Source organism: Mesoplodon mirus, assembly GCF_964341445.2.
Source record: "Mesoplodon mirus genome assembly, chromosome: 11".
Lineage (NCBI taxonomy): Eukaryota > Metazoa > Chordata > Mammalia > Artiodactyla > Ziphiidae > Mesoplodon > Mesoplodon mirus.
In genome coordinates this window covers 25426265-25448653 of record NC_138987.1, presented here as the reverse complement: position 1 = coordinate 25448653, position 22389 = coordinate 25426265, and the positions used below count along the sequence as shown (strand labels likewise).

The following is a 22389-nucleotide window of genomic DNA, read 5'->3' as shown; positions in this document are numbered from 1 at the left end:
CTTAACCACTGCACCACCAGGGAAGTCCTCATATTAAGTCTTGAAGTCAGGTACAGTCAGTTCTCCAGCTTTCTTCTTCTCCTTCAATATTGTGTTGGCGATTCAGAGTCTTTTGCCTCTCCATATAAACTTTCGAATCAGTTTGTCAATTCTCCACAGTTTGTCATTACCCACAAAATAACTTTCTGGGATTTCCATTGGGATTGCACTGAATCTGTAGATTAAATTGGGAAGAACTGACATCTTGACAGTATTGAGTTGTCCTATTCATAAACATAGAATATCTCTCCACTTATTCAGTTCTTTCATTTCATTCATCAGAGTTTTGTAGTTTTCCTCATATATACATCTTGTATATATTATACATCTTGTATATATTACATATACATCTTGTATATATTATATTTTTTTAGATTTATAGCTAAGTATTTCATTTTGTGGGGTACTAATGTAAATGGAAATGTGCTTTAAATTTCAAATTCCACCTGTTTTTTGTTGGTATATAGGAAGCTGATTGACTTTTGTTTATTAACCTGTATCCTGCAAACTTACTATAATCATTTATTAGACCTAGGAGATTTTTTGCCAATTATTTCAGATTTTCTGCAAAGATGATCATGTCATCTGTGAACAAAGAGAGTTTTATGTCTTCCTTCCTTCCTTTGTACCTGATCTTAGTGGGAAATCTTCGAGTGGCTCACCATTAAGTATAATGTCAGCTGTAAGTTTTTGTAGATAATCTTTATCAGATTGAGAATGTTCCCCTCTATTTCTAGTTTATTGAGAGATTTTATCATGAATGCATGTTACATTTTGTCAAAGGCTTTTTCTGCACCTATTAATTTTATAATATGATTTTTCTTCTTTAGTCTGTTGATGTGGTGGATTCCATTAATTGATTTTCAAATGTTGAGCCAGCCTTGCATATGGTGTTTAATTATTTTTATGCTCTTAAAATTTGATTTGCTAATATTTTGTTGAGGATTCTTGCATCTATATTCATGAGAGATATTGGTCTGTAGTTTTCTTTTCTTGTAATGTCTTTGTCTGGTTGGTATTAGGGTGTTGCTGGCCTCATAGAATGAGTTATAAAGTATTCCCTCTGCTTCTATCCTCTGAAAAAGATTGGTATAATTCCATCCTTAAATATTCAGTAGAATTCATCACCCTCTGAGCCTGGGGCTTTCTGTTTTGGAAGGTTACTAATTATTGGTTCAATTTTTAAAGTAAATATAGGTCTATTCAGATCATTTATTTTTTTCCTGTGTGAGTTTTGGCAGATTGTGTCTTTCAGGATATTGGGTCATTTCATCTGGATTTTCAATCTGTGGGCATAGAGTTGTTATTCTTTCATTAAAAAAATATAATATGCCCCTTTACTTCTTAAATAAATGGTAACAAATTATATAGATTTTTCTCTATCTTGGCCCCATTTTAACACGCACAACTTGCCTTTCATGGACTGGTAGAATAATGTGTTTATTTGAACCATGACAACAAATATCCTATGACCCCATTCAGTCTGGGTAACTACCTCCCAATATCAAGCGGTGTCTTAGCTTAATTACAATATAAATGCTTTTTCATGTATTTGATTTAGCCCATGTTGGATACTGTATGGTACCTGAGGGTAGAAGCCAGGTCTATTTAACTCATCAAATAAAGTTTTAAACTCCATTTGTTTTGGTACATTTTTTGATACTTGGACCTAGTTTATGGCAAGTAGGTGTTGAGGTAGGTGCCCAATAAATGGTATAGCTTCCCCCGATGATTTTTTGAGAAGTGCTTATATATGTTTCATAGTTACACGTGCATTTTCTTTTCTTCTACAGTCACAGGATTCAATCTGTGGGGTGCTGTAGTGGCTACTGGTGTGGTCTGCACATTCTACTGCACCATGGTATGTCAAGAACATTATTTCTCCTTTCACTCTACACACTTGCTTTGCAAAATTGAAAATTTCAATCGTTGCATGCTGCAAAATGGGTTCTTCATACCTGCCTCCCACAGTATAACTTTTTTTGTAAGGAATATTCAGTCCAGGGTAAAATTTGATCCTTTGTAGGACATTGATCATAACTGATATTTTTTTCTTTCATTTGAGCCATGCCATGGTCCCCAACCTTGTCTCCTAATTCACTCTCACTGTTGCTGTGTTACTATAGCTGTGCTCATAATATTCCTCAGCTTAGAAAGCTGAGATAACTTCCCATTGCCTTTAGGCAGGAGCAACAGTCAAAATATGTAAGAACCAGTATGGCATGGGCACTGATATTATCATGGTTGCTGATCCTTAGCAGTGGTGCACGTCTTATTGCAACCCCTGATATTCTAGGTCTTAATCCTTTAGTTGCTCAGTGTTTTGGAAGACAAGGCCCTCAAGGAGGGGCTGGTTCAGGGACTGGAGGGGGACACTTGGGAAGTTTGTGGCGGTGGCTAGTACAAAACAATTTTAGTTTTTTCAACAACTGGTATGTCCTTCTTTGTGCATACTGGTTGAATTTCAGCCCTGCCTATGGGATAAAATCTATGATATTGCCATTTGCAATTTGACTCTGAATTTTTTTCCCAACAGTATTCGCACACCACTCCATGGCACTCCAAAATATATATCTGGCTGCACTCAACATGCCACATATTTTAACTTCTCTAAGCTTTTGCCCATGCTATTTTCTCTATTGGGAGGACCTTACATCTTGGACTCTGCTTATATTTGAAAGTTTGGCCTAAGTATTACCTTCCTGACTATCTCCCTTGGGTGCACTTCTTGGCCAAGATCCACGTTTTCGTTATCTTTGTCCAGCATGGTGTATAAGCATGTAGATGCTTAATAATGTCTGGTAGAAGCATTAATCCTAATGTACTTTCCCTTCAAAGGGTGGTCTTAAAGCGGTTATCTGGACAGATGTTTTTCAAGTTGGGATCATGGTGGCTGGATTTGCATCTGTGATTATACAGGCTGCATTGATTCAAGGTGGAGTCAGCACTATTCTAAATGATGCTTATAATGGAGGAAGATTAAACTTCTGGAAGTAAGTTGCTATTTACTTCTTGGTTAATATAACATTCCTTTTGGTTTTTTCTGTTAAAAAAATCTCTTGACTGAAATAGTAAGTTTACATTAGAAAACAAACAAACCGTTAAGGATGTGGTACAAAAATTTGAAGCTGGGAAGTTAATGCGTAAGGAATTTCCACCAGGTCTTTAAGGGGTTAGTCAGTTGGTAGTTAGCTACATGGAGCTGAGGATGGTGCTTCCTCCTGAGAAGGGATTGATAGCAAAAGAGTATTTTCTTCCAGATATTAAAGTCTGGAATAGGTTGAAAGGTGTGGGTAGGGAAATAAGGGAAGATATACTAGAGAGAGAAGAAAAGGAAACCTCTTAAGAAAAAAACACTAAAAGACAGTGATTCCATTTTGACAGTTCTTTGTTTCAAGCAGCCTAGAGAATTTCTCTTTTAATATTACCCTGATAATGTATAGTATATTATTATTATGCTACATATATATGTGTGTATTATATGTGTATAAATGTTACATAATGTACATTATATATTAAATATTATTTATTGAAAATTGACTAGAAAAGTTACAGCTGATGCCTCAAGTCTCAGTATAGCATAAGATATAACATCTTCAACAACTATTTACTTTTCTGAAAGAAGGCTAATGGAGAAACTAGATATTTCATCACAAATATATCACACAATTAAAAAAAATATTTTAGGGCTTCCCTGGTGGTGCAGTGGTTGGGAGTCGGCCTGCCGATGCAGGGGGCGCGGGTTCGTGCCCCGGTCCGGGAGGATCCCGTGTGCCACGGAGCAGCTGGGCCCATGGGCCATGGCCACTGGGCCTGTGCGTCCGGAGCCTGTGCTCTACAATGGGAGAGGCCACAACAGTGAGAGGCCTGTGTACCGCAAAAAAAAAAAAAAAAAGAAATTTTAAACACCTTCTCTTTGGGATCAATAGTGTCTTCCTTGTACATCACATTCAACATGCAGGGGGGGCTCATTTTGACATAGACCAACTTATTTTCTCTTTCAGCAGCCCTGTTCTGAGATGAACAAGCTGAAATCATTGGCAAAAGGAAAGAAAATCATTTTGCACTTGGTGGCTCTCTTCCCAGTTTTCTGAAAATAGGAGCTAATGTATGAGAAGAATGTTAGAAATTGAACAGGGTCAATGTGTTAATTTGCAAGAATGAATTACAGTGAATCAACTTCAGCTATTCTCAATAGTTTTTTTTTCTTTTACCACAAGATTCAGATTCCAAGGAAGAGAGCCTCCAGTTGGCCTAGCGTGGGCATGATTCCATCCTGTAGCTAGTGCAGAGCAGAACATTTTGGTTGACCACTATTTAGACTATTTAATGGAGAAATGGTAGTTTCCCCAAGACAAACCTAGGTTGCTGTTACCAGAAGAAGGGGGAACGGATACCAAGAGGCAGAAACAACCAGTGGCTACTTGGGAGATGTGGATTACTCCCAAATCTCTTCCTAGTCAGCTAGGTTGAGGGGAAAGGGTGTGGAGTCAATCATTTTTCTGCAAAATAACTGTCACTTTATACAAAGAGTACATACATTGCTGCATTGAAACGATAACTTATACATCAGTAAGAGGTTCTAAAAAGTAAAAGATTAGACATTTTTATGACTGTTACAAGGTTGCCAGCAATTAAGAAATAATGAAAAGCCTTATTGTATATCCCTTGTTATTCAAATATGTTTTGAGAATATGGTGGGCAATAGATCTGCTCTTGTTTTGATAAATGAAGGGAAGGATTTTGTGTTGGTATTTTCTGTATGGTCTATAGTTGACATATGTATTCTGTATTGCCAAAACCACTGATTTGGATGTTTTAAATCTTGTCTTACTTCCTTCAAGTAACTCACTGAACCCTTTGGTTCTTGACTTTTATTAGCTAGTATAGTAGCTACTTTCTCTATGGGAGAAAGGGCCAACACCCTTAAAACTCTTAGACTTTGATATTAAGTGTTAGAGAATGGAATAGAGGCTCTTATCTTTCCATAAGAATGCTGGAAAAATGCATAAAAATGTAGCACTTTACTCAACTGATCTCAAATATAAGCTTTGAAGTGGAATTGCAGAACTTCATAATTTTCAGAGAGTTTCCATTGAAACTAATTCTGCAGAAAATTTTCAAGCTTATATTGTGTATGAGAGATGAACAGACTCATTCCTTCCAAGGTGATACATTAAGAAGGATTAAAAGATGTGTTGAATGTGGAAGTTGAGCTTTCTTTGTAGCAATGTTTTGTAAATGTCATAACGACTTTGAACTATGAGTACTTAGTTTGTGCACACAGCATTTTAAGAACAGATTATAATGACATGAAAACCATTAAACTGCATTAATTGAATTCTTAAGCTTGAATATAAAGTAGAACTATGACTATACATGTGCTAGGAGAGGAATTACACACACAAAATGTGTCAATATTGTGTTCATTTCAGTACAATTTCTATTGCTGCAGTGTACCTAGGAATCTCTTTCTCTCTCTCTTTTTTCAGCTTCATGCTCCTCTCTGATTACAGCATGGCAAACTTGTTTAAATAATTTCCTATGGCCATGGGAGAACAATTTCTGTAAATGCTCAGAATGATTGGAAAATTCATTTTTTCCCCCAGTCCCATCCAGAATTTCCAAATCTCTGAAAGTATCCATTTTTATTTCATTGAACTTAAGAATATTTCTACCTTTTATATTACTTAATTGGTACATATTTATGTATGTATATTTATAAATATTTATTTATATTTATGTAGGTATACATTGCTTGTTTCCAAAATTACTCTAGGAAGTTTTCTGTAGTGTTTGGCTGAGACTTCAAATTTGTTTTCTGTTTGTTTTCATTTAGTTTTAATCCTAACCCTTTGCAAAGACACACATTCTGGACGATTGTTATAGGAGGGACCTTCACATGGACCAGCATCTATGGAGTCAACCAATCCCAAGTGCAGAGATATATTTCCTGTAAAAGCAGATTCCAGGCAAAAATGTAAGACAAACTATGGTATATGAATCATCAATAACTATCAGTTGTCTTTATGGAAACTCTTTCAAAAGTCAAGCTTTGCTCAAGTTTAAGTCTTTTGTGTCATGAAATTCTAAGAGATAGATAAATGATATACTACAAAAGGATCACATAGAACAAAGTGGCATTGTATGTTTTAAATCAGATATTTAAAAATATTTATATCAATTATTAAGTAAAACAAATCTTATCAAATAAATAGGCATTTATTCCGCATCTGTTTGTATGAGGAACTGTAGAGAATAAAAAATGATAAATATATGGCTCTTGTCATGAAGGAACTTAGCATCAAATTAGGAAAATATATGCAAGTATGTGAAAAGTAAACTAACACTAGAGGTATAACAGTTCTGTGAAACAGTATAACAATATAGAGGAAATGTTCTAGAGCATTATATTGCCAGATGTGCTGGTGCATTTTATTTTCAGACACAGTCGTGGGTTTATAACCTTGTTCTAATACTTGCTACTTGAGTGATTTGGCGTGAGTTACTTAGACTCTCTGAGCTTCAGTTTCTAAACTTGTAAAATAAGCATAAGACATCACACATCTCGTGGAGGTATTATAAAATACTGGGTTTGGGACACATGTGGTAGGGATCCAGTAAATGTGAATTCCTTTTTCCACGTCAAATCATGGGATGTGAAGGCAGGGGATAAGTGAGAGATTCCTGTCAAGCAGGCAGGTCCTGAAGAATGACCATATGTGGGCAGGTGAAGAAGTGTGGGAGAGCATTCTGAGTAGGCAGAGTGATTTGGGCAAAGCACAGAGGTGGGAAGGACAGCATGGTCAGGGGACTCTCCAGCCCATCTTGGCTTCAGCGAAGAGTACGAACAGTATCTGGTTCTTTGTCAGGAGGCCTCAGATAAGCTTGGTGACTAGTGCTCTTCATGCTGATATATCAGGCTATGCATTTAGGGGCTATAAAACTCTAAGTAGCTTCATTAATTGTAACAAGGGGGTTGGAGTAGGAGGAGTGGCAGTTCTCTTGCTATTCAAAGGGGAATGTGAGAAATATATGAGGTCACCTGTCAATATATGAGAGTAAATTGGTTTAGACATTATCTGTCTTTGGTAAATTCCACAATGAAAAATCTATATGAATATGAGTATAATAACTGGATATGGAATCCCCCAAAAGTGAGCTTAGGAGTTCTGCTACTTTAAGACACTCTAAAGGAATATAATTCATATATCTATTAATCCATGTACGTTAGCACTGATGCCTCTCCCAAAGTAATTGTGCACATGCTCTTCTTTGGGAACACGTTTCTTTGAGAACATGGAACTCAAAAAGCCAATTTTATAACTGAAAGAACAGCATTAGAGCTTTCTTAGTAAGAAACAGTTTCCTTCAGAATAGTCCAATGTGTCTCTTTAACAAGAGCTCAGGGGGACCATTTTCTCCCACTTTTTAACATTGGCTCCATGGGAAGAATGAGTCCCAGCCAAAAAGTCAAGACCTACTGACATTGATTGACTGGGTACAATATCAGATCTACATGAATGGCATTAAAGTAAAATAAAACAATATAATAAAGTGTTAACTCATATATAAGTGAGGTGTGGTGACTGAGAAAGTGTCTGGGTATATTTTCTGATGATTTGGAAATGAGATATAGTTACAGTACTTTTAGACAATAACAAAACATGTGGTGAATGTAGTCAGTCAAGGAAAAAGGCTAGCAATCTGTTGTGGGACCTGCTGCAAGGTAGCTTCTCCTGGAAGCAGACTCTGAGATGGAGGTTAGCATGCCAGAGTCTACTAGGGGATCACCACTGGAACAGAGAAGGAAGGGAAGGAAGAAGGATTGGCCAGAGGGAGAAGTTGGACTGTAATGCGGTCTCAACAGAGGCCTCAAGGGGAGCCCCAGAGCTGGGATGACCCTTCAGACTGTCCCAAGTTGGCCTGAGGGGACTTAGCCTTTAAACCTCTGAATCCAGTTGTCATTTTATGCAGGCTTCTCTGGGGAAGGAGGTACGAGTTGGTGGGTGTGGGGAGACCTCTCTTCAGCCTAGGGCAGCTTATCAGTGTCCACTACAGCACCCCCCGGGGGGGGAAAATGTAAAAATGTAGCCACCCTAGTGGGAGAAATATTTACTATCAACTGATTATTAAGACATAGCATTCAATGATATTAACACTAATAATATCAATAACTACCATTTAACAAGTGTTTATTACATGCCATTGTACTATATGATATATACTATTTTATTTAGTTTCACATATAACTCGGTGAGGTAGGCATTGTTATTTCTAGCTGTAAATGAAGAAACTGAGGATCAGAGAGGTTAAATTACTTGCCCAAGGTCACATATGGTAGGGAGAGCTAAGATTTATGCTCAGGACTGACTCCAGTGCTATTATGTAAACATTTACACTCTACTGGAGCACACACCATTTATTAAAATGCTGGACATTGTTTTGGAAGATACCTGTCCAAGGAATACAGGTTTGCCTTTCCTATTTAACGGATGGCATCACAAACTACATTTAAACAAGCTTGACGAGTTGCTATGTAAAGGCTAACAGTGTTTAGCAGTTTATAATTGCATCACTTTTAAAGGTAAAAGGAATAATAGGGGCCTCCCTGGTGGCGCAGTGGTTGAGAGTCCGCCTGCCGATGCAGGGGATGCGGGTTCGTGCCCCGGTCTGGGAGGATCCCATATGCCGCGGAGCGGCTGGGCCCGTGAGCCATGGCCGCTGAGCCTGCGCATCCGGAGCCTGTGCTCCGCAACGGGAGAGGCCACAACAGTGAGAGGCCCGCGTACGGAAAAAAAAAAAAAAAAAAAAAAAAGGAATAATAGTCACTGCCCTGTTGACTATTAAAACCTCTATTTCGTGACAAGACGTCCTGAAGGACGGTAACTAGACACAATTATAAAGCTAATAATGCCCATGGAACTCTGACCAGGAGGATACATTCATTCAATGGCAAAATCCCATCTGTTCCAAGTATTCCCAAATACAGTGTTGACTGACATCATAAACAGAAAGTTAGGCCAGAATAAAATCCGTAGCCTTTTCGAGAACTAAAAGAGAATGCACATCTATTGAATATAATCATGAAAGTCTCGTCTATTTATGTAACAATTTTCCTCATCTTTGAGATGGAAATTAAAATTGTCATCTGCTGGTTTGTTTTCACTTCTTTAGGTCTCTCTACATCAATCTTGTGGCACTCTGGTTGATCCTGACCTGCACAGTGCTATGTGGGCTCGCCATGTATTCCAGATACCGTGACTGTGATCCTTGGACAGCCAAGAAAGTGTCTGCACCAGACCAGGTCTAGTACCATGTCTTTCTTACACATGCAAGAATGACATTCAGAAAGCTTATTAGCTGGGAGGAAAGAGTGTTCATGTTCTTGTAAAGTAAGAGAAAATAGGCACAATATAATCATCTTTAGTTTCTATAAAGCATTTGGAAAAAATTTATTTTAGCAGCTATAGCAAAAATGAAGAATGCTACATCCAATAAAAATATTGAAATACCTGGCTAAGTTTCAAGGTAGGTGTTAAATAGAAATAGCTCAAGGCTGGGAGTAGAAATATAAACACAGTTTTAAAAAAAGCCCAAAACTATATACAAACTGTGGTACCGTAGAACATTTTGTGGGTTTAGATTGTTCATTGATAAGCAGTTTACCTTCCAGTTGTTTTTCTTTTTTAATTTATTTGTCTGCGCCAGGTTTTAGTTGCGGCACACGGGATCTTCATTGCCGCGTGCGGGATCTTTTTTAGTTGCAGTGTGCGGGATCCAGTTCCCTGATCAGGGATCAAACCAGGGCCCCCTGCATTGGGAGCACGGAGTCTTAACCACTGGACCACCAGGGAAGTCCCACCTTCCAGTTTTTAAATGATAGGGAAATGGATCTAAAAGTGAACATTTATTGAGCACCCGCTAGGTGATGAGGTTCTGTGCCAAGAGCTTTGCATGCTTTATTTCTTTCAATTCTCACAACCCTATAATTCTAATTTTATAGACAAGGAAATGAATCTCAGAGAGGTTATATAATTTGCCCAAGTTCACATAGTTAATGAATAAGAATAGCTGCAAGCACTCATCAAATACCATGGGCCAGGCACGATTATAAGTGCTTTATATAAATTTTAACTTTTAATCCTCACAGAAACAGTGCTGTGATGATCTCCCTTTCAAAAATAAGGAAACTGAGGCACAGAGAACTTAAATAACCAGCTGGTAAACCTGGAGCCAGGATTCAAACCCAGGCAGGCTGCCGCCAGTGTCCTAACTTTGAACCTCTATGCCATAGACCATCTTTCAGAAAGTGTAGCTAGAATCCAAACTCAGGACTGCCAGAGTCAATTGTAAATTAAGGGCCCAGGGGACTTATTAGAATGATGACAGGTTGAACTTTATGTTGGTGTAAATGAATAACATACTCCCAGAAAAATACAACTTTGTGGGGTTAGGAAATGAGAGCATCCTTGATCTGTGTATCTCAACCCTATCTTTTTTTTTTTTTTATGCAGTACGCGGGCCTCTCACTGTTGTGGCCTCTCCCGTTGCGGAGCACAGGCTCCGGACGCTCAGGCTCAGCGGCCACGGCTCACGGGCCTAGCCGCTCCGCGGCATGTGGGACCCTCCCAGACCGGGGCACAAACCCGCGTCCGCTGCATCGGCAGGCAGACTCTCAACCACTGCGCCACCGGGGAAGCCCTCAACCCTATCTTAATCTTTGCCCTCCTGTTGATAAACGGATCTTTCTATTTGTTCAGAGGATCCAAGAATCGTATTTACTCTGAAGATGGAGGCACTATTCCATTATATTTTCTCTAGTCAAGAATATTTTGTGATTTTTGTCAATCGTAATTATCTGTGAAGACCATAGGGGCTAATTTTTTTTTCTAATATGGCTTCCTCTTACCCTGGGCCAAAAAAATCCCCAAAAAACCCAAAAAACAACAAAAAAATTTTTTTTAACCTACAACTTCCTAACCTTGAGACCACTTGTCATAAATTGTACACAGGGGGTGTCTTGCATGCGTGCATTTATCATTTAGAGAGCATGTGATAAATTTTTGAAAAAGAGATTTTCTGTGAATGATTCCACTAGTGTATTGATTATTAACCAGTTAATTCAATTGACATTTTCCTGGGGTTACAATGGAAATAAGGCAGTCAGTAGAAGATCAGGTCAAAAGCTTAACCCAAGAGAGCAAAGATATGTTTCTGCTACACTCCGCTGTAGCTCACAGTGAGGAAGCCAGATTAGTGCCTAGTTATAGTTTTACTATTTTTCTATCAATCTTACCTGGTGGATTCTACCTATACCTGAGGGGTCATTCAGAATCTAAAATATAAGGCTGAAGATTTTTGAGAAAGTTGACGATAGGGTAGAGGATTTTGGATCTCGTTTTAATACTAATGATGGAAACTTAACTTTGGCTTATGTATAGAATACTTCTTGAAGTTAAACTTGTAAGATGTCTTGGGAAAATGGGTGTTGAACTCATAGAGTAGTGTTATTCTTTTTTTCTGAGAATAAAGAATTAATAAGCTTTAGTTGTTAAACGAGATCAAAGAGGCTGATGAGAATGGGCATAGCATCCACTGTGTACTATTGGGAGAAGGAATCAATGATGTTTCAGTGAAATGAGAGGGCATTTTTCTAGAAAATTATCCTCTTAGGACTCTTTTGATTGAAAAACCAGTTTTGCCGAAAGACTGCCACGTAACACCATGCTGAAGGCATACACCTTCCCATCCTTATTTAATATTTATTTTTTAAAAGGTAACTTATCAAAAAAGCAAGTATTAGGAGGTTTTTTTTTTAAAGAAGCAAGTTGAGGGATTTTGTGAGGTTACTCTCCACTCATCACTATGTCTCATACAACAGTTGACCCTTGAAAAACATGGGGGTTAGGGGTAGCGACCGTCTGCACAACAGAAACCTATGTATAATTTTTGACTCCCCTAAAACTTAACTACTAATAGCCTACTGTTGACCCGAAGCCTTACTGATAGCATAAACAGTTCATTAACACATATTTTGTATGTTATATGGATTATATACAGTATTCTTACAATAAAGTAAGCCAGAGAAAAGAAAGTGTTATTAAGAAAATTATGAAGACAAGAAGACACGTTTACAGTACTGTACTGATTGATACCATAAGTTTACCTTGTCTGTTTACAAGATGAATCGTCTGTCAGTACCTACATCAATGTTGTGTTATGTGACACAAAACACTGCAGATGTTACACTTTTTACTAGCACAGGATGTCAAAAATGAAAGATAATGTACAAAATAAATTCATATTCATTTACAGGTATAACAAGTCATGCATTGATAAAGAAGCAGCAATATGATTGCTTTATTATAGCCTAGTGTAATCGATATGATTGCTTTGTGGTAGCCTCGCCTATAATAATAAATGAATCATTATAAAGTTTGGATGGCATACAGTATTACAGTCATATTGATCATACAGCATTGGAAAGATTGTTTGTTTTTTTTAACTCACCCGTGATCATAGGTTGATGCACAGTTTCTCCAATTATGAGAGAGGCATACTGTGTAGTATAATTATATAAATATAATTATATAAATATAATTCTTTGAAAGCAAAGTTATAAAACAGTAAAAAAAACCCTAACACATTATTTTTATATTAAATGTCACTCACCTCATGCCTATGTAAGGGTAGGCTATCCTTGCATACATACTATGTAATACAAATCATGCATACAATGTTCTATACGTACATTTTTCTGTATTTATTGAAAAAAATCAACATTTAAGTGGACCTACACTGTTCAAACTTGTGTTGTTCAAGGGTCAACTGTATGTGCAACTATAATTACATTTTCAATCCTGAGCAGTGATTGACGTTCACAAATATAATCTTGAGTCATCAAGTAAAGTTAAATTAAGTGAATTCTTCTTACTTAAGCGCAGAGGTATGTAAAATATTTCCTTTAAATTGATTTATTATTCCAAAGAATGAGAACAGCTACCTATTACTGAGCCTATTCTGTGTACTATACTAAGAATTTACACAGATTATCTAATTTAACTTTTATAGCAACTCTATGAGGTTAGGATTATTATTCCTATTTTATAGATGGGGAAACTGAGGCTCAGAGAAATTAACTAACAAAAGCCACATCTGTCTGAATCCAGAGCCTGTACCCTTAACTACTGTGCTATTCTTTTCTTTAAGTGTTAGCAGGTAAAGAGTTTAATTTTATATATTTGGACATTTCAGTTATGTGGAATAGCTTCCTCCAGTTCTTGAAGAACACAAGATAAAGGAGGTGTTAATTAATTTCATTTCATAGCAAATAGTACTCAAGAGTAAATTTTGGAATTTTTCAGCTCATGCCTTATTTGGTACTGGACATTCTGCAAGATTATCCGGGACTTCCTGGACTTTTTGTGGCCTCTGCTTACAGTGGAACATTAAGGTATGAACTATGACTCTAATAATACAAGATTTCCCTTTTGGGATCTTTCTTTTGTTATTGGATATTTGGGGGGGATAAAGCTGAATTCTGGACATGAGCACAAATGGCCCCCATATAGGTAAAGTACTCCGTGTCTTCTCTCTGTTGGTCCAACTCTTCTCTCTACGGGCTGGATATTGTCATCAGTCTCTTTTGTTTTTTAAATTAATTAATTAATTAATTAACTTTTGGCTGTGTTGGGTCTTCGTTGCGGTGCGTGGGCTTCTCATTGTGGTGGCTTCTCCTGTTGCGGAGCACGGGCTCTAGGCACTTGGGCCTAAATCAAGTATACTTCAATAAAAAAAATTTTTTTAAAGTAATGTAGTAGAAATCTGGTTATATTTCAGAAGTGACAATATGTTTTCCCTTTTCTTTTACCTTGTTAAAGTATTATTAAAGTTTAAACATTACTCATCAAAATTGTGATTTTCCCTTACAGCACAGTGTCCTCCAGTATTAATGCCTTAGCAGCAGTAACTGTGGAAGACCTAGTAAAACCTCACTTCCGATGTCTCTCAGAAAGATCTCTCTCTCGGATTTCCCAAGGAATGAGTAAGTTTTTGTTTCACAATTCCATTTTAGCTCTGGGAGATGATTTTTAGAAATACCAGAAATTCTTTTCCATGGAAAATATAGAGTAAGTGAGTGTGAGTGTATATACACTCACATGCGTGTGACTTAATGCAGTCATGCCCATATTTGCAATCAAGATTTGAGACATACTTCAAACAATTGTCAGGCTACCACAAAAAACAATTGCCAGGGGTGCTATTTGGCTAGCCTTCTTTCCTACCTTCTTCCTATCCCAAATCTATGTTAAAATTCTTAGCCATAGTTAAAAATTTAACCCTTTACCATCTGAAACTTAGACCACAGTTTTAAGAAATATTCTTAGTTTGGAACCAAGAGCTGTGCTTTTTCTGTATTACCTAAGAGGGCACTGCCAGTTTAAGATACAGTCTGTGTGTATGGATGGAAGATAAAGGAACAGAGCATTATGAGTTTTTACTGGTCTTGATTGTCTGTTCTCTCTGCACATGTAGACTGTCCAGAAGGTAATAAAATTGTCCAAGGTATGCTCAACTCCTTCATTTAATATGAATGCTTAAATTCATAGATTATAGGACCTTATTAGGGGTTAAATATCATATTGAATGGAAAGGTCTTTAACCTCAGTTCCCAGATGTCCCAGCTGTAATAGCTGACTCAAAAAAACCTGGCTAGCGTACTTCCTTCTTCATTTTCAAATCTTGGGTATACATATTTTGGGATGAATGACTAACGAACTTATTATTTTAAAAAGAATCTTTAACCTCAATAGCACTAACAGACTGTCAAAGACATAGTAAATAATATTCTGTTTTAAACCATAGTTCTATATATAATTGCCATGACTGTAGCCTGGAATAAGTACTTAATTTATATTCTTCAGTGTCCCCTAAATTTAACTAGCATTGCATCATTTTATTATGTACCTGATTTTAATCCTGGAGCGTAATTTCAGAATGGTACAATGTTTCCTAAAGGGTATTTAGATGGGTTCATTATGGGATTGTTGAAGCTGTGTGGTTTAGTAGAACGAATAGAAGCTTTTGAAGCTAGACAGACTCCGTCTTGTTTCACCAGTTAACTAGCTGTTAGCCTTGAGCAAACCCATCTGAGCCTCTGTTTCTTTATATGGAAAATGAGAACAAAAAATATTCACTTTGCAGGTACTATGAGGTTTAGAGATAATCCATGTAAAACAAGAGCCACTAACTGGTACTCAGGAATGATGTTGATGATGATTAATAACAAATCAACTCCGCTAGTGTAGATGAGGCTTTCATTCATTTTGAAAGGTTGTATATAGTCATTATCTTGAGGTATATACAGTAAGGACATCATAGAGAAGAACACGGCAAATGACTTGAATGTTTCCGATAACTTTGAGTACAAAAAACCACAATGGTGACCATTCATGAGCTGCCAATTAGAGAAGAATTTAGCTAAATATGTTGGAAATACTGTTTATAATAGAGTTTGGAGGTATGAAAAATCATTGCAACAAAAGCACTTTGAAAAAAATTAATGTAAGTTTTTCCATTCAGGTGCAATAAGATTATTTACTCACTACGCTTAACAAAGGTGTGAGTGCTTGTGTTAAGTAAGATAGAAATAACATAAGGAATTCAGTAATTTTTTGATGAACACATTTCTCATTCATTTTATTTTTTGTATTTTGAAGTTTATATGTGGAAAATTATATTAACAGATTTCGGGTGATTTTTGCTGAATGGAAGTCTTTAAAAATAAGAATAGAGGGTGGGTTTAATAAAAAAAATTTTTCCTATAGTAATTTTGAAAGCAAAATGTATACTTGGAGAAAATCTGGAAAATACTGAAAGCCAAAAGAGAAAAAAAATCCCGTAAGCTGACCACTGATGGTGGCTTGAGAATTTGTATAAAGTTTCAGGAAAATAGTTTGGTAGAAGGAGGAATATAATACTTGTCTTGAAACTGCCTTTCTTTCCTAGATTAACAGGAAAGGTTTGTGGATGTTCATGGAGATTATGAGAAGGTTAAAGGTCCTAAAACACTCTTTGGTGTGGATTGCTACTTCCCAGGAGAAATGAACACTTAAATTCGGAAGACTTTCTGAAGTTTATTACTCCCTTCCCCCATCATGTTATACAGAGCAGAGCTGAATTGTGTCCTGTTTCTGGCAAACTGAAAACAGACACCTGAGCCTTCCTTTTTTTTTTTTTTTAACATCTTTATGGAGTATAATTGCTTTACAATGGTGTGTTAGTTTCTGTTTTATGACAAAGTGAATCAGATATACATATACATATATCCCCACATCCCCTCCCTATTGTGTCTCCCTCCCACACTCCCTATCCCAATCCTCAAGGTGGACACAGAGCACGTGGCTGATCTCCCTGTGCTATGCGGCTGATTCCCACTAGCTACCTATTTTACATTTGGTAGTGTGTATTTGTCCATGCCACTCTCTCACTTCATCCCAGCTAACCCTTTCCCATCCCCGTGTCCTCAAGTCCATTCTCTACGTCTGCGTCTTTATTCCTATCCTGCTCCTAGGTTCTTCAGAACCTTTTAATTTTTTTTAGATTCCATATATATGTGTTAGAATATGATATTTGTTTTTCTCTTTCTGACTTACTTCACTCTGTATGACAGACTCTAGGTCCATCCACCTCACTACAAATAACTCAATTTTGTTTCTTTTTATGGCTGAGTAATATTCCATTGTATATATGTGCCACATCTTCTTTATCCATTCATCTGTCGATGGACACTTAGGTTGCTTCCATGTCCTGGCTATTGTAAATAGAGCTGCAATGAACATTATGGTACATGAATCTTTTTGAGTTATGGTTTTCTCAGGATATATGCCCAGTAGGGGGATTGCTGGGTCATATGGTAATTCTATTTTTAGTTTTTTAAGGAACCTCCGTATTGTTCTCCATGGTGGCTGTATCAATTTACATTCCCACCAACAGTGCAAGAGGGTTCCCTTTTCTCCACACCCTCTCAATCATTTGTTCTTTGTATATTTTCTGATGATGGCCATTCTGACTGGTGTGAGGTAATACCTCATTGTAGTTTTGATTTGCATTTCTCTAGTGATTACTGATGTTGAGCAGCCTTTCATGTGTTTGTTGGCAATCTGTATGTCTTCTTTGGAGAAATGTCTATTTAGGTCTTCTGCCCATTTTTGGATTGGGTTGTTTGCTTTTTTGCTATTGAGCTGCATGAGCTGCTTATAAATTTTGGAGATTAATCCTTTGTCAGTTGCTTCATTTGCAAATATTTTCTCCCATTCTGAGGGTTGTCTTTTTGTCTTGTTTATGGTTTCCTTTGCTATGCAAAAGATTTTAAGTCTCATTGGGTCCCATTTGTTTAGTTTTGATTTTATTTCCATTTCTCTAGGAGGTGGGTCAAAAAGGATTTTGCTGTGATTTATGTCATAGAGTGTTCTGCCTATGTTTTCCTCTAGGAGTTTTATACTATCTGGCCTTACATTTAGGTCTTTAATCCATTTCGAGTTTACTTTTGTGTATGGTGTTAGGAAGTGTTCTAATTTCATTCTTTTACATGTAGCTGTCCAGTTTTCCCAGCACCATTAATTGAAGAGAGGCTGTCTTTTCTCCATTGTATATTCTTGCCTCCTTTATCAAAGATAAGGTGACCATACGTGTGTGGGTTTATCTCTGTGCTTTCTATCCTGTTCCATCGATCTATATTTCTGTTTTTGTGCCAGTATGATACTGTCTTGATTACTGTAGCTTTGTAGTATAGTCTGAAGGCAGGGAGCCTGACTCCTCCAGCTCCGTTTTTCATTCTCAAGATTGCTTTGGCTATTCGGGGTCTTTTGTTTTTCCAAACAAAGTTTGAAATTTTTTGTTCTAGTTCTGTGAAAAATGCCAGTGGTAGTTTGATAGGGATTGCATTGAATCTGTAGATTGCTTTGGGTAGTAGAGTCATTTTCACAATGTTGATTCTTCCAAACCAAGAACATGGTATATGTCTCCATCTGTTTGTATCATCTTTAATTTCTTTCATCAGTGTCTTATAGTTTTCTGCATATAGGTCTTTTATCTCCTTTGGAAGGTTTATTCCTAGGTATTTTATTCTTTTTGTTGCACTGATAAATGGGAGTGTTTCCTTAATTTCTCTTTCAGATTTTTCATCATTAGTGTATAGGAATGCAAGAGATTTCTGTGCATTAATTTTGTATCCTGCTACTTTACCAAATTCATTGATTAGCTCTAGGAGTTTTCTGGTAGCATCTTTAGGATTCTCTGTATAGTATCATGTCATCTGCAAACAGTGACAGTTTTACTTCTTCTTTTCCAATTTGGATTCCTTTTATTTCCTTTTCATCTCTGTTTTCTGTGGCTAAAACTTGCAAAACTATGTTGAATAATAGGGATGAGAGTGGACAACCTTGTTTTGTTCCTGATCTTAGTGGAAATAGTTTGTTTTTCACCATTGAGAATGATGTTTGCTGTGGGTTTGTCATATATGGCCTTTATTATGTTGAGGTAAGTTCCCTCTGTGCCTACTTTCTGGAGGGTTATATCATAAATGGGTGTTGAATTTGGTCGAAAACTTTTTCTGTATCTATTGAGATGATCATATGGTTTTTATCCTTCACTTTGTTAATATGGTGTATCACATTGATTGATTTGCATATATTGAAGAATTCTTGCATTCCTAGGATAAACCCCACTTGATCATGGTGTGTGATCCTTTTAATGTGCTGTTGGATTCTGTTTCCTAGGATTTTGTTGAGGATTTTTGCATCTATGTTCATCAGTGATATTCACCTGTAGTTTTCTTTCTTTGTGACATCTTTGTCTGGTTTTGGTGTCAAGATGATGGTGGCCTGCCTAGTAGAATGAGTTTGGGAGTGTTCCTCCCTCTGCTATATTTTGGAAGAGTTTGAGAAGGATAGGTGTTAGCTCTTCTCTAAACGTTTGATAGAATTCACCTGTGAAGCCATTTGGTCCTGGGCTTTTGTTTGTTGGAAGATTTTTCATCACAGTTTCAATTTCAGTGCTTGTGAATGGTCTGTTTATATTTTCTATTTCTTCCTGGTTCAGTCTCGGAAGGTTATGCTTTTCTAAGAATTTGTCCCTTTCTTCCAGGTAGTCCATTTTATTGGCATAGAGTTGCTTGTAGTAATCTCTCATGATCCTTTGTATTCTGCAGTGTCAGTTGTTACTTCCCCTTTTTCATTTCTAATTCTGTTGATTTGAGCCTTCTCCCTTTTTTTCTTGATTACTCTGGCTAATGGTTGTTCAATTTTGTTTATCTTCTCAAACAGCCAGCTTTTAGTATTATTGTTCTTTGCTATTGTTTTCTTTGTTTCTGTATCATTTATTTCTGCTGTGATCTTTATAATTTCTTTCCTTCTACTAACTTTGGGTTTTGTTTGTTCTTCTTTCTCTAGTTCCTTTAGGTGTAAAGTTAGATTGTTTATTTGAGATTTTTTCTTATTGCTTGAGGTAGGATTGTATTGCTATGAACTTCCTTCTTAAAACTGCTTTTGCTGCATCCCATAGGTTTTGGGTCATCGTGTTTTCATTGTCATTCCTTTCTAGGTATTTTTTGATTTCCTCTTTGATTTCTTCAGTCATATCTTGGTTATTGAATAGTGTATTGTTTAGCCTCCATGTGTTTGTATTCTTTACAGATTTTTTCCTGTAATTGACATCTAATCTCATAGCGTTGTGGTTGGAAAAGACACTTGATATGATTTCAATTTTCTTAAATTTACCAAGGCTTCATTTGTGACCCAAGATATGATCCATCCTGGAGAATGTTCCATGAGCTCTTGAGAAGAAAGTGTATTCTGTTGTTTTTGGATGGAATGTCCTATAAATATCAATTAAGTCCACCTTGTTTAATGTATCATTTAACACTTGTGTTTCCTGATTTATTTTCATTTTGGATGATCTGTCCATTGATGAAAGCGTGGTGTTAAAGTCCCCTACTATTATTGTGTTACTGTCGATTTCCCCTTTTATGGCTGTTAGCATTCACCTTATGGATTGAGGTGCTCCTATGTTGGGTGCATAAGTATTTACAATTGTTATATCTTCTTCTTTGATGGATCCCTTGATCATTATGTGTGTCCTTCTTTCTCTCTTCTAATAGTCTTTATTTTAAAGTCTATTTTGTCTGATATGAGAATTGCTGCTCCAGCTTACTTTTGATTTCCATTTGCATGGAATATCTCTTTCCATCCCCTCACTTTCAGTCTGTATGTGTCCCTAACAATGAAGTGGATCTGTTGTGGACAGCATATATACGGGTCTTGTTTTTCTGTCAATTCAGCCAGTCTATGTCTTTTGGTTGGAGCATTTAATACATTTACATTTAAGGTAATTATCGAGACGTGGACCTGTCCACCAGAAAGACAAGATCGAGCCTCAGCCACCAGAACATAGGCACTAGTCCCCTACACCAGGAAGCCTACACAACCCACTGAAATAACCTTAGCCACCGGGGACAGACACCAAAAACAACGGGAACTACGAACCTGCAGCCTGCAAAACGGAGACCCCAAGCACAGTAAGATAAGCAAAATGAGAAGACAGAAAAACACACAGCAGGTGAAGGAGCAAGATAAAAACCCACCAGACTTAACAAATGAAGAGGAAATAGGCAGTCTACCTGAAAAAGAATTCAGAATAATGATAGTAAAGATGATCCAAAATCTTGAAATAGAATAGACAAAATACAAGAAACAGTTAACTAGGACCTAGAAGAACTAAAGATGAATCAAGCAACAATTAAAAACACAATAAATGAAATGAAAAATACTCTAGATGGGATTAATAGCAGAATAACTGAGGCAGAAGAACGCATATGTGACGTGGAAGATAAAATAGTGGAAATAACTGCTGCAGAGCAGAATAAAGAAAAAAGAATGAAAAGAACTGAGGACAGTCTCAGAGACCTCTGGGACAACATTAAATGCACCAACATTCGAATTATAGGGGTTCCAGAAGAAGAAGAGAAAAAGAAAGGGACTGAGAAAATATTTGAAGAGCTTATAGTTGAAAACTTCCCTAATATGAGAAAGGAAATAGTTAATCAAGTCCAGGAGGCACAGAGAGTCCCATACAGAATAAATCCAAGGAGAAATATGCCAAGACACATATTAATCAAACTGTCAAAAATTAAACACAAAGACAACATATTAAAAGCAGCAAGGGAAAAACAACAAATAACACATAAGGAAATCCCCATCAGCTTAACAGCTAATCTCTCAGCAGGAACTCTACAAGCCAGAAGGGAGTGGCAGGACATATTTAAAGTGATGAAGGAGAAAATCCTGCAACCAAGATTACTCTACCCAGCAAGGATCTCATTCAGATTTGATGGAGAAATTAAAATCTTTACAGACAAGCAAAAGCTGAGAGAGTTCAGCACCACCAAACCAGCTTTACAACAAATACTAAAGGAACTTCTCTAGGCAAGAAACACAACAGAAGGAAAATAGCTACAATAACGAACCCAAAACAGTTAAGGAAATGGAATAGGAACATACATATTGATAATTACCTTAAATGTAGATGGACTAAATGCTCCCACCAAAAGACACAGATTGGCTGAATGGATACAAAAACAAGACCCATATATATGCTGTCTACAAGAGACCCACTTCAGACATAGAGACACATACAAACAGAAAGTAAGGGGATGGAAGAAGATATTCCATGCAAATGGAAACCAAAATAAAGCTGGAGTAGCAATTCTCATATCAGACAAAATAGACTTTAAAATAAAGACTATTACAAGAGACAAAGAAGGACACTACATAATGATCAAGGGATCCATCCAAGAAGAAGATATAACAATTGTAAATATTTCTGCACCCAACATAGGAGCACCTCAGTACATAAGGCAAATACTAACAGCCATAAAAGGGGAAATCAACAGTAACACACTCATAGTAGGGGACTTCAACACCCCACTTTCACCAATGGACAGATCATCCAAAATGAAAATAAATAAGGAAACACAAGCTTTAAATGATACATTAAACAAGATGAACTTAATTGATATTTATAGGACATTCCATCCAAAAACAACAGAATACACATTTTTCTCAAGTGCTCATGGAACATTCTCCAGGATAGATCATATCTTGGGTTACAAATGAAGCCTTGGTAAATTTTAGAAAATTGAAATTGTGTCAAGTATCTTTTCCGACCACAATGCTATGAGACTAGACATCAATTACAGGAAAAGATCTGTAGAAAATACAAACACATGGAGGCTAAACAATACACTACTCAATAACGAAGTGATCACTGAAGAAATCAAAGAGGAAATTT

At 36.8% G+C, this 22389-nt stretch overlaps 1 protein-coding gene across 1 annotated transcript in view; it reads left to right on the top strand.

The window, feature by feature from the left end:
- Positions 1–22389, top strand: part of SLC5A8 (solute carrier family 5 member 8) — a gene marked incomplete at its 5' end in the record, with an annotated part of 62491 nt that overhangs the window by 15235 nt on the left and 24867 nt on the right. Inside the window, 6 exons of the mRNA XM_082636309.1 lie at positions 1833–1900; positions 2878–3032; positions 5879–6019; positions 9217–9346; positions 13407–13495; positions 13974–14086. Of these exons, the coding sequence (XP_082492435.1) occupies positions 1833–1900; positions 2878–3032; positions 5879–6019; positions 9217–9346; positions 13407–13495; positions 13974–14086 (696 nt within the window). The remainder of the gene's footprint in view (positions 1–1832; positions 1901–2877; positions 3033–5878; positions 6020–9216; positions 9347–13406; positions 13496–13973; positions 14087–22389) is intronic.